Genomic DNA, 16,417 nt, shown 5'->3' on the forward strand with positions numbered 1-16,417 from the left:
CTAGAGCTAACACAGAATACAGAGAATTATGACTGTACTAAAACCTTTCAGGTCTGCAACATAACACTTAGATTTTATTCGTATAAAACAAATTTACTAACAAGCTGAAAACCTGAGTAAAATGAGGTAATTTTCTTGATGTTTCTCACATTACTTCACAACCAAAAGCTAGGTAAAGGCACTGTAACCATCAGTATCTCATAACCTCATTCAAAGCCTAGCAACACATCAGCTTTTTTTCCAGCCCTTCGTATTTCATGCACAGTTGGGGAAGTTCATTCATTATCCCTCCAAATAGCATTAAGAATAACACAAAAAATCTACGAACTGGTAAGATTTCCTGAAAATGAAATGCATACTAGAAAGCATTAATTATGGAGTAAAAAAAATTAAAAGAAATCTTACACATCCCCTCCACTCCCAAATATTTTTTAAGACTTCATGGTCGGGTTTCAGTAGATCCTAAATTACAGTTGGGGTAAGGTCTGTAAATGACAGCGGTATGAAACACCTTCTCTCAGCAGCAATATTTTTTATAAATTATCTTCTCTGAACAACAGGCACAGGAAGCAAAGCTCCTGTTTATTCATGTTAATGGTATCACTGAAAGCATTGCAGAATCTGTCCTGCGACAGCTCTTGATCCAACACACACTGTGAGTATCTTGCTGTACACAAACTTGAGAGGAACAAGATGAAATTGGGATGATCATATGGTTATTTTGCCTTCAGTTTTGAATGACAGAGTAAGTGAGAGGCTACAAGAACATAAGAACAGAACCTTAGCTCACCCCTCAGTGACCTGTCCATATCCTGTGTTTTTTCTTCAGTTGTGTAGCCTGGAAAACATTTCTTACGACTGCAATTCATAAGAGCACAAAGAGAACACCTCTTCTGGAAGATGAAGTTTTGGTGAATTGGAGCAAGAGCTAGAAGAATCAGAATGAAGTTTAGGTATTTTTTGCCTTCCTCTATTCAATCTCTTCTTCACAGATTTAGTATTTAGAAGGGTGATAACAACTAAAGAGCATTAGATCAGCATTTGCTGGAACTCACCTTCCTGCTCCTGGTTGCCACTGGACACCAGGGTTAACTTACAGGAGCCAACACAAACAGGCTCCACAGTCCTGCCTCTCACCCTGCAGCTGCCCAAAGCTCGCTTTCAGGCCGTGCTTTGTGCTGGTACAAGAGCTCGTGCAGTGACATGATGAAGCAGATCAGGGAACTGATAAGGACTAAAATTAACACCCTTCTTTCTTTCTTCTTCCTTTCCCATGCCACTTTAGTTTTTACTGGGTTATTTCTATGACTAGATTCACCAAGCGGCCACACAAGTGCTCGTGAAGGCACAAGGAAGAAGTAGGAGCGAGTAGCTCAGGGATCACGAACTACTACTGAGCTCACTTCTCTGCAGGCAATGAGGAGGTGAAGTAGCTTCTTCCTCAGGAATTTGCTACCATCCTTCCTCTAGCTTTTACAAACTGAGTACATTAGAACTGAACGAGACCAAAGATTGAGGAAGATCTCAGTTGCTTCTCTAATTTCTTCATGTTACTTCATGTTACCACTGGGACCTGAGGATATATGTCTGAACTGAGAGTATCTTGGCAGTATCTTGGCACAGGTTTTGACATTGATGGCCTGCTCTGCCTCTCAAGCTCCTTGAACTCTAGGTTGCTTTTTCTGAACATGCCTTCTGCAGCGTGTTCTCTCTGTACAAACATCTTGGATGCAGCCCTTCGAAGGCTGCACTGTCAAGCAGCATTTGAGAAGAAACTGCCTCTAACTGCGGCTCAAGGAAGGGGAAAGAAGAAGCGAAGGCCACCACAGACGCATACTGCACGAACACATCGTGTTTCAGAGATCAGCACTGTTTAAGCAAGCACTCAGAGGGACGGTGAACAGGTTGGTGAGAATGAGCACTACCCACACACCACAGCAGCTATCAGCAACCCTCATGAGGTGGTACAAACTGACACAGTAGCCCAGACATAAAGACACAGGCCAGAGCCAGCACTGCTCATGGAAAACCCATGGTTTTCCACTAACTGAGACAAAAAGTGTTCAAAACAACACTTCTATTATTGGTGCTACACTACTCTTCAAAATTCCCCAACCACCCACGTTTCGGTTGTGGTAGAACTTCTACAGGACAAGTTGTGTGGTATCCTGCAAGCTGAAGTCCTCCCAGAAATAAAAATCTCTGTGAACGCAGCAGGGAAAGCACCACACCACAGGACGGATATAGTAACAGGACAGAACTGCAGAAGCCTCCTTATCAGTTTAGAGGCATCCGCGTCAGACCGATACCCCGGCATTAGTCCCCCGGGAGACATGAACGGTGCGGCGCCCGTCTCATCCACACCTCAGGGTCTCCAGCCTTTGCTGAAACCTCTTTTCTTTCTAGATGCACAGCTAGAGGAACAAAGTCATTTAGTCAAAGAATAACTTGAACTCCAGCTCTGATAGACCAGCCTTACACTCACCTCTATGATAGCATGCATTTAAAGGACTCGTTTGCTCCAAAGAATGATACGAAGACAGCAGCAGATTATTTTCCAACAGGCAGATGCTAAGTCCTCCTGCCTGGTGCTTCCTCACCAGTTTAGGATGGTAGCAGAATGAGGTCTGTCCTTCCCTTATCTCTGGCTTTTATCTGACACAAGAAACATACTCAATTACAAGTACATGGATCTTAGAATATAAATTGGGGTCAGACAATTCAATTTAGTAAATGCGTAAGTAAAGAGCATACAGAGGGGCATTAATATCTGAGAGAAAAAGGAGGAAGCTCATGAAGAAGACAGCAAGAATTACAGGACAGAAGCCATATGAATTCTGGTTCATTGAAGCCTCATCTTGCAAAAGACCAGATTTCCAACCATGTCCAGAAGGAACAATTTTCAGTTCTAAAATATCATCGGAACATCTTGAATTTCTATTTATATTCGGCCAAGACAGTGTGTACTCAGCTCAGATCTATAGCCAACCTTACTGAGTTGTTTACTGAGAAATCAAGACATTACACATGAATTGAACTGAACCGAAAGCTGAAGCAAACACAGATATGGCCAGAAGCTTCAATGCCCCCTTTTTGGTTGACTTATGTTTCATTTTCTCATGTTACACACCTTGAGTACACTGAGGGAGCTACTTCCAGCCGTGACCTGTTTTAGCACATCCTACTTGTGCTTGTATTAAGCTTTTAAAGAAGCAGACAAGCAGTCCCCGTTTTGTATTAGCCATTCTATACCTTTGCTGCTTAACAGCTGTATTCAACACCGCTGTAGTTTTATACTTAAAACTATGCACCATCCTTCGGAAGCCCATTGTGCTGTTTCTCCCCTATCCAGGCACTATGGTGGCTCCACGAGCACAACGAACACAGACAGGAGTGCACGTGGCTTGAGAACACCCCCTCCTCCCGAGCCTGATGGAAGAGCTTGACAGAAGATGGAACAATTTCTGAAGTCAGACCTGGATGGACTTGCTATACTGGTGCAGCTGCTTCGCTTGTGCTACCTTGCCAAGAAAGCAGTGCATGCCAATGCTGTGACTCCCCAACAGATACTAGCACTGACACAACTTGGGGAGAAAAAAAAAAAGGTATTTTCAAAGCATTGCAGACATACCTAAGGCAGACAACGGTACACTCATCTAGCACAGGTAGCCTACAATGTAGGTGTGGCTCCATGAAACGCAGCGGTTCCAGGTATCAGAACCCCAGCAGGGAACAGGACTGCAGGGTGGTTCTGAAAGCATCCTCCCCAGGGCACAGGCATCGCTGGCGTTAGTAAGAGCTCTTACAGATAAAACAGCAGATGAATCCCAACTGCTTCCACTTCTTACACATATATAAACGGTTGAGAGACAGCATGTGCCAAGCTAGATTAAAGAAAATTATAGTATCAAGTGTGAAAACAGGTTTTGCTGGTACAAAAAGATGTCCTTAGAAGCCCTTGTGATGAATGTGAGTAACCCAAAGACCTCTTGCTTTCCTCCTACAGAAGGATGATATTACCTCGCTGCGTCCTGCACGTGTGCCTGACACTGCTGACACAGCCAAACATCTTCAGCCTGCACATCGGTTTCTAGCAAAATGGAGGTGGCTTGCACAGCCAAAAATAGGCCTAACGTGACCAGAGCGGCTTCACAAGCAGAAGCATCGCACGGCACAGCCAGAAGCCTTCTCACAGCACCACAAGACCGAAGCTGGGCTGGTTCAGGGTCTCAGTTGCCATGGTAACAGATTTTGGTGTCCTTGCCATATGCTGGCCCTCCGGCTGCCTCCCTCCTCGCTTCCCCCTGCTCCGGCCAAACGTCTGTGCGAAGCAGCCGGCGGCTGTACACGCGAGGCCACGCCACACATGCACAGGCTGTGAGCAGAGCCACGGGTAATCTGATTCAGATCAATCTCCATAGCAACCCAGCCTGCAGTCCCCAGATCCCGGCTGCTGGCCCTATTTATAGAGCAGCGGCCGCGCTCCACCGCCACGGCTCCCAGTGCTGCCGCTGCCACCGGCAGCACAAGAACCGCCTTGGGGTGCCCTCAGATGTGCCCCAGCAGCTGCAGGCCCCTGAGCTGGATGGCAGACTGGTGTCTGCAACGCATTAAGAGCCTCCCAGGCGGTCGGGTTCTCCGTGTGCGTAAGCACGGAGCATCAGCAGTGGTTACTGCTCACCTAACGTGAGGCCCTGCCGCGGCTGATGAAATTCTCTCATCTAGGTATGCACACGATGCTGCCACGGACGGCTGCTGCCACCAGTTCCTTACTCGTGTGCAGAAGGGACATGCAAAGCATGCCAGCACGACCGGGCAATCCTAACTGGCAGGCAGCAGAAAACACAAAGGAGTCGTCCCAGCGGTCCCCGTCCCGGAGGCGCAGCTGTACCCAGCGGCAGCTACTTGAAAAGCACGGGGCTCAGGTGTCCAACTGCTGTTTCCAAGAAGAAAAAGGAAAGAAAGAAAAGCCATGACCAAGGCCTTGCATTAGCCATGAGAGACCAGAAGGTGAGGATGAGCGGCATGTGAACACTGTGATCCATTTTATTCTACTGCACTCTTGGGGAAAGGCATCAGGGATACACTAATGCGGGAGAAGCACATGCTTTTACTTTTCTCCAGCTGCTAACAGAAAGGAAATGTCCGATTGTAGCCTCAGCCCTGCCTGCATTTTAAGCACTTCAATTTAGGTTACAGACCCTATTTGCCTCTCCTCCCTTACTGCCCGAAACAACCCTTCCATACCTGCCCTGCAGATCACGACTAACCATCCTTGTGCCAGAACACAAATTCTGGCTTAAAAACCCTCTTGTAACCCAGCCAGCCCTCTGTACAACAGCACCATCACAAAATACAAGAGTTATTTCTACCTTTGGCCTTTCATCAGTCCTCAAGTCTCCACTAGCATCTGCTCAAACACTTTGCAAGAACCAAAAAAAAAAAAAAAAAAAAAAAAAGCCAACCCAAAACTACAGAATGCCCTTGAACTAAATTGGCTTCACCTTCTGCAGCCACTACGGGATTCTCATCCTTTTCCAAACTGGAATTGCTTCCAGCTTGAGTTTTGAGCTGGGAAACCTCCTCAGGGCACTGGAAGTGGGTGCAGACCCCTGCCTGCCCTCGCCCCTCCATCCAGCTCAGCGCGTGACGAGCCGGCCATGGTTCCCGTAACGTGGCCACCTGCGGGTTTTTTCCACAATCCCAACACTGCAAACGCACGTCCATAAAAAATTAACCAGAAGACAACAAAGCACACGGCATCTGAATTGAGGAAACTGCTGGACGCAACTGCTAAATTATTCAGAGTCTCGCTCTTGCCCCGGGGCCTCCCCCAGGCATGGGGAGCAGCGCTGGGAGCGCCCAGAAGAGCCTCCTGCAAGAGGCAGCAGAGCTGCGGGGCCAGAAGCAGCGAGGAGCACACCAGCATGCAGGGTTCGAGCTGTGACACTACCCACTGAGCAGGTGACATCTCTGGTGATGCCACCACCAGCAGGCACGGGAATTCAGTTCTTTTCTTTCCTGGACATGGGCCGTGCCGGCACAAGTGATGGGCGCTCCCAGATCCTGACAATAATTCAAGGGGCAAACTCACAGCCAGCACGGAAACACCGAAACGTTGCTCAGGATAATGAGAACTGGAAAATAAGCAGAAGCATTTGAAATAATTGAGTTACTTTGCTGCTCTCAGAGCCACAGAAGTGGCGCCCAGAAGCTCCTCCTGTCTCTTCCCTCTTATCTGAGAAACACTCAGTCTGTCTCCCTCCATGTGCCACCCACCTTAATTACTCCTTCCACCTCCGTGCCTTCCCCTCCTTTTCATAAACACTGGGACACAGCTAAAATTCCTACTCTAAACTGAACCTACTATTAATCTGCGTGACAAGCGACAGCACCAGCTGGTCCAAACTGCAGGGAAAGCAAAGAGAAAAGCCCGCTCCCTCCCTGCCAGAGCCGTGGCAGGCGGGAACCACAAACCCTGCTGGCTGCATTTGACGACTGACACGAGAGCGAAGGGAGAAAGGAGATGGTGTGGAGGACAGAAGACAAACGCCCCAAGCACCAGCCCCAGCAGAGCAGGGTTTAACCACTATCAAGAGGAAACAGATGCAGACGCTGCAGCAGAGCGGCTTGGTGTTCGTGTGTGAAGCAATTCTGGTGAGTACCAGGGAGTATCATTATCACCAACCCTCCTCCTGTTATCTGATGAGCTGCACCAAGGCGAAGGAGGCAGAGCTTCCCATCCCGTGCCACAGGACACGGAGCAAGCAGCACAGAGCTCAGCAAGCAGAGACGTGGGGGAGCTGGTGTCGAAGCTGCACGTAAGGTGGAGAATGGCCACTTGATACCAGCAGTGGGAAATTTGGCCAGACTGGACGGGAAGCAGGACGCTCTGCTGTTGCTGAACTCGCAGACACAACAAAGAAAGTGCAGAGATTAAAACAAAATCGTAAGACTCTGCTCATAAGATAACGCCGAGTTCTGGAGGCCACCAGAAAGATAGCATCAGCCCAGCTGTCTCTGTCCCATGTGTAATAAAAACAAGGCTGATTTCCTGATCCTCACAAACACCACTGAGAGCGAGCGTTCAGAAATCAAGTCTTAAACAAACCAGAAAAGGTAGATCGTGACAAGCATCACAGGACAGATCCAAGGCTAGGTGATGACCAGCTTTTTTTTGGGGACTGCCCCAGCTGTGAACATTGAAGGCTGTGGAAGAGATGGAAAACCACAAGACTTTGTTCCTCTCTGTGACACTGAGGTGTTATTTCTCGTGCTGACATGAAAGAACACCAGTCTCTCACTTGACACAGCATCTCACAACCCGCTGGGCCCCAAAAGGGAGCCCCTCCATTTGGGTGCCCTCAGCCACAAGGAAACGCCGAGCTCGTGGCAGTGCGTGGGTCGTGTCTGCAGTGCTGCGGGGTTTGTGGGTTTAGTAGCTATCCTAGTGCCAAGAAACAAACGTGGAGCACATCTCTCGATTATCAACAGTAATACTTGCGTGGTCGTGACAGATTTAAAGGCCTCCAGCGACAGAGAACCTGATCTCTCTAAAATTAGTTTCTATCTCAGCCAGCAGAGCACAGACTAGCTGAATTGCACAGGGCCAGTTACAGACGGCAGTAACTTTGAGCAGCAGGTCATCGTAACAGGCTTTCATAGCTCCTGAGGTACGGAAGGAAAAGCCACAAACCCTTCCAGGATCAAACAAATACCACAATTACTCCACAGATTAGCGGATTATCCCATTAAAAATGCTCCCTTCCAACCAGTGCCTCACGCTACTTATTTTTATTCCAATTCTTCTCTCGGTAGGTCGCTGACGATGCTTTTCCTTCACTAGAATTTATACTTTGAGGTAGACGGAGATTGTTTAAGCAGTGGAAATGGCATTAATCTTACATATTAAGCTTTCCTTCCTGTTTCTAAATGCTTTCTTACACATTAATATCGCATTCTGGTTGCTAAATCCTTTCCTCACTCCTACAAATCCCCATGCAGGAGCTGCAGTCTGTATTTCCTACCTTTGCGTTGAATAATGATGTCAAAGCCCTTCTACTAAGGGGCTCGGAAACGTAACGCAGTACACCTTAAACGTCACCACAGCAAGGCCAGAGGACATCTGCAGGAATTAATCCAGGCTCTAACATATGCACGGCGGGAAGTAACGCTCGGCTCTGCACCTAGCTGTGGCAGAAAAGTGTCAGCTTCCATCTTGTGGGCAGGTTGGCGCTACCCACCCAGTTAAAACACCACAGCGTGGAGCGATAACGTGACTAAATGTAATGTCAGATGACTAAATTTTGCATCATTCGCTATCCGTACTCAGGCACTGAATCTCAAACAGTATTATTCCCCCCAAAAGAAAGTCATTTCTCTAACAGATTTTTTTCCTGCTATTTCTCCACAGACATATTACCTCAAGCGCTGTACATTAAGACCTGTAAGGAGATTTCTTCTCCCTGAATTCCACAGTATTTGTGACTTTCTAGTTTAATACCAGAAATTTTTATATATATACTTGTGTGTTTTTTTTTCAACTGACTCATTGCAAAAGATATTAAACAGACCAGACAGAATACCTCTGCAAAGATATTTTCTAACACATCCCACTACATCCAACTTGATGATTCAGTAAGGTGAGGGAATGAGCGATAAATTAGGAGCCTCTGTACTCCTCTCCCCAAGCCAGATCAAATCAAAGCCAACGTTAACTCAACGCTGACATCCTGTAATTAGCTACCGTGGCTAGGTGGGCACAGCTCACTGTTAAAAGTCTCTGAAACTTACATTTCTCATCTCCAACAACCTTCCGAAGCAGACTGAAGTTGGACTTCATCATAGGCACAGCCTGTCCGCTTGCAAAGGAATTACAGGACGGTACCAAGGTTGAAGAAGAGGTTTGCCCAGTAGAATATCTACGTACATTTCTTCTGTAAAAGCTTTAAACTAGAGGACCTATCTTTCTGCCACTTGCTACACAGCTCACCGCCATTCCTAATTTTACCACATAACGCATGCATCATCAAAACATATCCTGGCCACGTTATGCATCTTGTATAGAAATCATTCTTTCGGCTGGGACATGATTTCCCTTTTCCTTTTAGTCCATCCAGTAAAACTAGAACTGCTTTAAAAGTAGTAACAGTATGGAGAGAAATGCAAACTCACAGCTTGGAAGAGGAAGACGTTAATGTGGTAGAATCGCAAACAGCCAGACTTTCAGCACATCCACGGCACTGCTAGAGGTGCGTACAAGATCTGCTCGTGCAGACAAGATGTGTTATTTTCCAACCAAAAGCGTGCTAGAGACTTTCTAACGATTTTCCATTTTATTAAGCACACAGTAAGATGCATAAGGAGCATATAATTCATCGTAGGGTGTATTAAACTGGGTCCAAAAGCTATAAAATTTCTAATAATATGACAGTAAAGCAGAAGGACAATTTTATAGCCGGAACGATCGATCCGTTCCAGAGTTACGCAACACGCTATCAGATGATGGCAAGCTCGGATCTTGCAAAAACTGCATTTTCACCATGCCGGCTGTCTTGGACGCTCTCTCTGATGTGTCAGTGCTGCAGATTTTCATTAGTGCTGAAAACAGCCAGCACGTCTTGTGCCTGCCCAAAATAGTACCCAAGGTTCAAGCAGCAGAAAGGCCAAAAACGGAGGCGCCTCCCAAATAATCAGCGTTTGGATGACATTGGCTCGGTTACGTGACCCTCAGGACACCACAACACATCCTCCCTCCCTCACTCCTGCCCGGCGGTGGCCAGCTTTTGGCAGATAAGCGATGCTGCAAGGCGCAGAGCAAGGACACGGGCGAGCACGCCAAGCCGAGAGGCTGACCGTGGAGAAAATGGCTGGCCTGCCGGGGAAAGCAGGGCGTGCGGCCAGCTTCACAGCCCACCTCTCCACCACGGGCACCCAGGCTGCTCGGTGTGGTACCCGGGGGGAAAGGGGAAAGAGGAATCGCTTCCCTGTGGCGCTTATCGTTCCTCCTTCGTTACCGTGGCTCCACACCGCCAGGAAGGCAGCGCTCTGCCTCAGGAGGCGAGCCACCGAGGAAAGCGGCCATTTCCAAGCGGGATTAGACATTATTTCCCCAGAAATTGCCCAACGCCGAGCGGATTTCCTACCCCCATTGTCTGGAGGCGCAGCAGGACGCGCTGCCCTCAAGCCGAGGGGCACGGAGGCGCCTTCCCAGCGGCGTTACCTCAGCCATCTCCTCCTCAGCGCCTCCCTCCCACCTGCCCCTGCCCTTCCCGGCCGGGAAGGACCCAAACCCGCTGCCGGCACCGGCTCGGCCCGGGAGAGGTGCAGGCGGCCCCCGCTGTGCCCTGGAGCCGCGGGCGGCCCCTCAGCGCCGCGCCGAGATCACCTCACGGCCCCCGCCGCGCCGCCCGCGCTCACCTGCGCCACCACAGCCTCCGCCGCCGCCCCCCGGCCGCTCTGCGCCGCCCGGGCAGTTCCGCATCGAGCCCCGGGAGCCGCGGGGAGGGACAGGGGGAAGGAGGGAGGCAGGGCAGGGCGGAGCGGAGCCGCACACCGGCCGCGGGGGGGCGGCAGGTGCCGCCCGCAGCAGGGCGCAGCCGCGGGGCGGAGCGCGGGAAGGCGCTGAGGGGAGGCTGAGGGGACGGGCGGGGAGGGCTGAAGAGGGAAGGAGACCCCAAAATGCCGGCCTTGGCGCCCCTACAGGCAGCCCCCAGGTGAAAGCTCGTAGCAGGCGAGGCCCGGGGCTGCCGGCCTCAAGGGGTTGGGACAAGATCGAGGTGGAGCTTCAAGGATTTCTTCCAAGCGCTCACACGCTGCATCACCACCTCCCTTTAACAGCAAATGAACAAAATCCTAAACGCAACCACTAGCGCCACTGGCATCCCCGTGGTTTAAAAAACTACAATAAAGTGCAAAATGGTTAAAAAAATAAAAATAAAAAATTGTTTTGTTTTGTTTTTACACAGAGCACAAAACATCTGCGCTCTCCCCCTCATAGAGGAATTGGGATTTCAGAAATCAGCCCATCTGCTCCTGCTACCCCCATCCATTTGAGCCAATTGTGCAAACACAGCTTCCTTCCTTCCTTCCTTCCTTCCTTTCTTCCTTCCCTCCCTCCCTCCCTCCCTCCCTGTCACACACCGGTGACGCTTCCAGCACCCCACAACCTCTCCAGCAGCCAAATTAACAGCAAACCTGAAACAGGTCAGAGACAGAGAATGAGAGCAGTAGGTAGCATTTGGCAAATATTAAAGCACTGCTGAGCTCAAGGCAAGTTTTTCCCTCACACTTGCTTATTTCACCTCCTCAGGCTAATGCGGGAAGTGGCTGTAAAACTAAAAACCAATTCTGTACTCATTTGCACTAAGAAAAATAAAGAACGTAAACTAAGGACTTACCTTTGCTTACAGGATCCTGCACGAAAGCATAGAGAAGCCAGAGTCAAGGAAATTCACTGTTTTCACAGCTGCCATCAACAGCAGCATTACTGGTTGTAACTTGAAAATCCTTCGTGCTTCTATGCAGCTTTTATCTTCAGATTAATAAAAAATGAGATGGCAGATAGCTGCTCAAGCAGCAGCTTCAAAGCAGCGCCTGTTACTGGGCAGCAGCTTCACTGCCATTGCCTCTTCTGGCTGTTGACAGCCTCGTTTGTCAGCAAATCCTTGCAGCAGGGCCCAGCTGTCCTCTAATCCATGCACGGCTGGCTTGAGCTCTTGAGGTCTGCTCATTACGCCCCACCTCACACCCTGCTGATTCTCCTGTGGCTAGTTAATAGTTAGGACCCATATTTCAATTTTGTTGAGCTTGGCTATGCAGAAAGTGGAGTGGAGCACGTGGAATAAAAGGCTCAAATTCTGAGTGTAGCTCAAATTAAGGTAAAATATGTATGGATAATCAATAGCCTCACAACATTTGCTTAAATTCACTCATTTGCCAGCTACAGCACAAAGAAGGGTACATTGTAGGCTAAAATCTCACACTAGAGGTTAAAGGAAACTGCCTGGGTTTGCGCTGTTATTTTTATTTTGCTATTTCCTGCTTCTCCCCAACCTATATTCTCACTTTCTTATCAATTTAGAGTTTGTTACATCAAAAATATTCCGCCTTCCTCCAGTCTAATGAAGGAACAACAGAGAACGCCAAAATCCCGTATTAGGCTTTATTCTTTTATATAAACATTAACATTTCTCAAACAGATTAGTTAAAAATACAGATTTTAACAAGAATTTTTGCAATTGCAATGAGTTATAAAAAACAACAGATTATTTTACAGATTGTTACAAGTGCTTTACAAAGGTGCAGAGTGAAGGCCAGTGGCAGGGGACCAACCTCAAGTGCAAAATGGACACAATACCCTCACCACGGGCATAGCGCTCAGATACACAGCCAAAAAACAAACAAACAAACAAAAAACAACGAGCCATTGTGAACCTAGGCTCTTGGGATGCTCACCGGGCAAGCAAACAGACCCCTATGACAGAGAAGGCTTATGAGACTAAGCTACCAGGATACTTCAGGTTACATCTCTGAGATCTGCCATAAGATGTTATTTCTTGGAAAATAAGGAACAGGTTTTGGAACAGTATATTTCTCTTCTGTCAGACAAAATATTGCTGTAAATCCTAGAATACTTGAGGATGTGGATACTTAAGAATGTAGGGCATACATCCAGCGTGGATCTCACTGTGCCCAAAGCGACAAAAGATACAAGACACAAGAGTTCTTCTAAAGCAGTTGGCACTCCTCACACAGCGGGAACCTCCATATCCCACAACAATCACTAGAACCTTGAGCAAGTACCTTGGAAAGACTTTGGCATAAGGAAGAAGATGCAAGTGGATCTGGTTACACTCAATGTTCCTGCAACCCGCGATCTGAGTTGTGCAGCCCATAGCTTACGCAATGCCCACATATTTCACTAAATGCAGCATGTCCTCTTCTCCTTTGCAAATACATCTTCACACTCACCTTGGAACACATGCCACATGCTCCAAATTCTTGGAAGTTTCTGAGATCCTTCCACCACACCTACCTTGTCTAGGTACCAGTCCTTCCCACCTTCCTCTCTTCTCTTCCACTCCTAAAGATCAATATCTATGCCCTGATTTGTTTTGAACTAAAGTTTTCCAGGTGTTAGCAAATCAAAGGTAAAGTAAACTGTTTGAGAACCATCATGAGATAAAATTGCAATATATTATGTTAAAAAAAGTCCACTGCTTTATGCCTGACGTCTTCCTGATGTACAAATGTTCCCTACCCAGAGGACCTCCCTGTTAGACAAAGGGCATCACACATTAGAGGAATCTTCTTTCCAAAGAAGGGTCAGAATGAAAGGGCAACTCTAGAGATGAAGTCTCATAATAAAGAAATAACAGCTACTTCTCTTGGAATCTTTGTAAAGGGCAGTACGTACAAGAGATTTTATTTATCGGAAACCCAGTGAAACCCCTAGAACATCCACATTGACTTCCCTGAGCTCCTCAGATCCAGGTACACTGGGGACCCTGCAGAAGCCTTTTGAGCTGGGTTACTCTCAACAGAGATGGTTTGGCAAGTTCCTGCAAATTCATTTTCATAATCAACAAGAGAGGAAAGGATCAATGGGCCAATCCCCAGGACATGCTTAGAAAAGAGAAAGAGACTCTGAAGAAAGAGGTGTATGTGCGTGGGGAGGGTCTTCATTTCTACCGTTTTCAGATGTTTCATGCTACTCATTTGGGGCGTGGGCACTACATCAAAACCAACCCCCCCATCTGATCTACCCCAGCTGCCTCCTGCATAATCTCATGATAACACTGCAACCCCAGGCTCATCACTCCCTGCACTGCCTAGCCCAGAGTTCAGTGCTTTGGAGAGGGGAGGCTGGCTTCTTGTTAGCAAAGGCTGGGACATGGTGTTATGTCGGCATATCAGTGCCCTGGGAGCATGCAGTCACTCATGCACATCCCAGATTTCTGAGAGCAGGGGAGGGAGTTTCTTGTCCTGCAGCCGAAGGGCAAACACCTGTTCAGAGTGGACGTTACTTAGTGTCCGAAGACTGACCAGCTTCATTAACATCCGTGGAAACATCAGGTGGTCCTGCAGGGTCAGAGGAATTGGCAGCTGTTAGTAAATACAGATTAAAACTTTTTTAAAAAGAAAAAAACAAACAAACAAAAAAAAAAAACAGATGATGCATTGTAAACACAATCCCAATTTCCTCCAGAACTGGCATCCTCCAGCATGCGGCAGTGTAGAGGAACACAAATACTACACCGTGTCCCAAAACATGCTTGCTAACTATGGAACATGATACAGGACAGCAGGCTGTGACAGCTCACAAATCCTCCATTTATGGCTGCCACCACACAGCCACAGAAGGGAACAGCGTGAGAGTACAGGCAGTAACAGATCTGCTACAGACATCACTGCAGGGACTGTGCCTGCATAAACCCACAGTCAGTTTGCATCATCACCAAGGACGTTGGTCAGACACTTACGTTTGGTCTGTTGATGCAGATGTAAGAATGAAGGGCTTCCACATAGGTGTGCTGCAGTCTCTCCACCAGGGACTGGTCCTGCACATTCGGTCGGTCTGCCAAAAAGCAGGTTAGAAGTAAGCAGGTTGCTACAGGCAGCATCACTGGACATGACCCTAACAGCTGTATGGTTTCTCCCCAAAACCTCATCGAGAATCCACCCAGCACAGCCGGGAGTCATCCATGACTGCAGCAGCTGTGCCAGTTTTCTGTTACTGTTCCTTCTCAATCATATCTAATGCACATGGGGAGTCAGATCTGACTCCTCTAAGGTGAAAGGCTACAGACCAAACAGCACTGAATAGATGTGTTTGGCATCACATTTCTGTTCCAGTGAAGATGAGAAGCTGCAGTTATTCAAAAGGAATTGAAAGTTTCTCCAGCAGCTGAGAAAGTCCGATAACAGGAACAAAGACATATTCTTGATCTTACAGGTTACAAGACAGAAAACAGAAGCAAAGAGTAGAGGAGATTTCTTTGCAGAGCCCTTTCCTGACCCAGAGCTATATTGGTCTCTGATCAAGAGCATCTTTACTTGACCACTAGATGTCGCTCATGCAGCGCGACCTGCCTCAAGCCAGAGACCTGCCAACCACCTTAAGGGGACAGTAAAATAGCAATTTCTAAATGAGGAAGATTAATACTGGCTGATTTTGCTATACACGTTTTAATCAGCAGGGAATCTGATTTTGTCTGGAGGTAGCACTGGAAGATTCGGTGTATAATGAATACCCTCAGCAGGAATAACACTCTCCTTTATCACAAGACCCTCTATTACTCCTCTGCTGCTCATTACCTTCCTTAATTCTATATTCTTTACCCTACAACTCAGTGCTGCAGGCTTTCAGACCTGCCTTGCATTTTACCTGCAGAGAAAATGTTGATGGCGATTAAAAGTGCATATTCAGCATCGTTGAGTTGTAGCTCATTCATTCCCTTTGAGAATTCAAAGATGGGGTTAATGAACTCAAACTGCAGACCTACAACAAAAAGAAGAGGGTAAGTGTCAACAATGGCAACTGTCTCCTCTATCTCCCTTCCTCTCACAGGATAAGCTGTCCGAAACACACTCAGTATGCCAGGGAGCAGGGAAGGCAGGTAGGCAGGCAAATACCCTTATATTATATCCCAAGTGTGGTTGAAAACACCCTTCACATTGTACCACCAGTGGTGAACACCAACAGCAGGTGAGGACTCAGGCCCTAACCTTAACTTCTTGGTTTCCTTGAGCCTTACATGTCCCTCAACACGTTAGTAGGCAATATCTAAAGAAAAACGTCATCAGTTCTCAAGTAAATCCGTCACAAAGGCAGAAACCCACAATCACAAAATCTACACTTTCCACTCTCAAACCACCACCTCTTTCAAGCCTGGCAGCCTTCCTCCTTCCACAGAAGCTTTCATCCCATGCTGCTGATTCATCTGTAGTCGGTCTGAGCCAAAAAAAAAAAAAAAAAGAAATACAGTTCCAAGAGGTGTGAACTATTTGAATTCATTTCAAAGTGAGACAGATGAAGAAGAGCCTAACCTATGCTTCCTATCACCTTGCTCTATCTCTGGAAGCGTTCAAGGCCAGGTTGGATGGGGCTTTGACCAACCTGGTCTAGCAAAAGATTTTCCTGTCCATGGCAGAGGGGTTGGAACCAGATGGTCTTTAAATTCTCTTCCAATCCAAACCATTCTATGATTTTTTTCAATAAACACAGCCTGGCAGAAGTGCAATGATACTTCTGTCACAACACAGAGGACACCGTCACATCAAGTCTCCATGTGCTACGTGCTACACAAACATGCTGAAATCTTAAAGCCCAAAATAGCATCTAAGTTTCTCATTTCCTGTAGTACAACTGCATCAGAGCAAAGAAGAGCAAGATGGAGGAAACCTCTCTGGCTGC

General features: G+C 47.5%; 2 protein-coding genes across 37 annotated transcripts in view; both read right to left on the bottom strand.

Moving 5' to 3' along the window:
* MADD (MAP kinase activating death domain) overlaps positions 1 to 10,578 on the bottom strand; it is a 65,063-nt gene extending 54,485 nt beyond the window's left edge. For 32 of the 33 annotated variants that reach the window (XR_005266147.2, XM_027458826.3, XM_038180009.2 and 29 more), the window contains exon 1: positions 10,420 to 10,578. The gene's annotated coding sequence lies outside the window, so the exon portion shown is untranslated. Of the gene's footprint in view, positions 1 to 790; positions 930 to 10,419 lie in introns of those variants that run through there. The other variant, XM_072039094.1, reaches the window with a different exon arrangement.
* Positions 10,579 to 12,149: 1,571 nt separating this feature from the next.
* NR1H3 (nuclear receptor subfamily 1 group H member 3) overlaps positions 12,150 to 16,417 on the bottom strand; it is a 29,563-nt gene continuing 25,295 nt past the window's right edge. For 3 of the 4 annotated variants that reach the window (XM_027457469.3, XM_005028714.6, XM_005028710.6), the window contains exons 7-9: positions 15,389 to 15,502; positions 14,484 to 14,578; positions 12,150 to 14,082 (exon numbers count right to left, since the gene is read on the bottom strand). In XM_027457469.3, coding sequence (XP_027313270.1) covers positions 13,936 to 14,082; positions 14,484 to 14,578; positions 15,389 to 15,502 — 356 coding nt within the window. In that variant the 3' untranslated portion in view covers positions 12,150 to 13,935. 4 annotated transcript variants of the gene reach the window in all.

Source organism: Anas platyrhynchos, chromosome 5 (assembly GCF_047663525.1).
Source record: "Anas platyrhynchos isolate ZD024472 breed Pekin duck chromosome 5, IASCAAS_PekinDuck_T2T, whole genome shotgun sequence".
NCBI classification, from domain to species: Eukaryota; Metazoa; Chordata; class Aves; order Anseriformes; family Anatidae; genus Anas; species Anas platyrhynchos.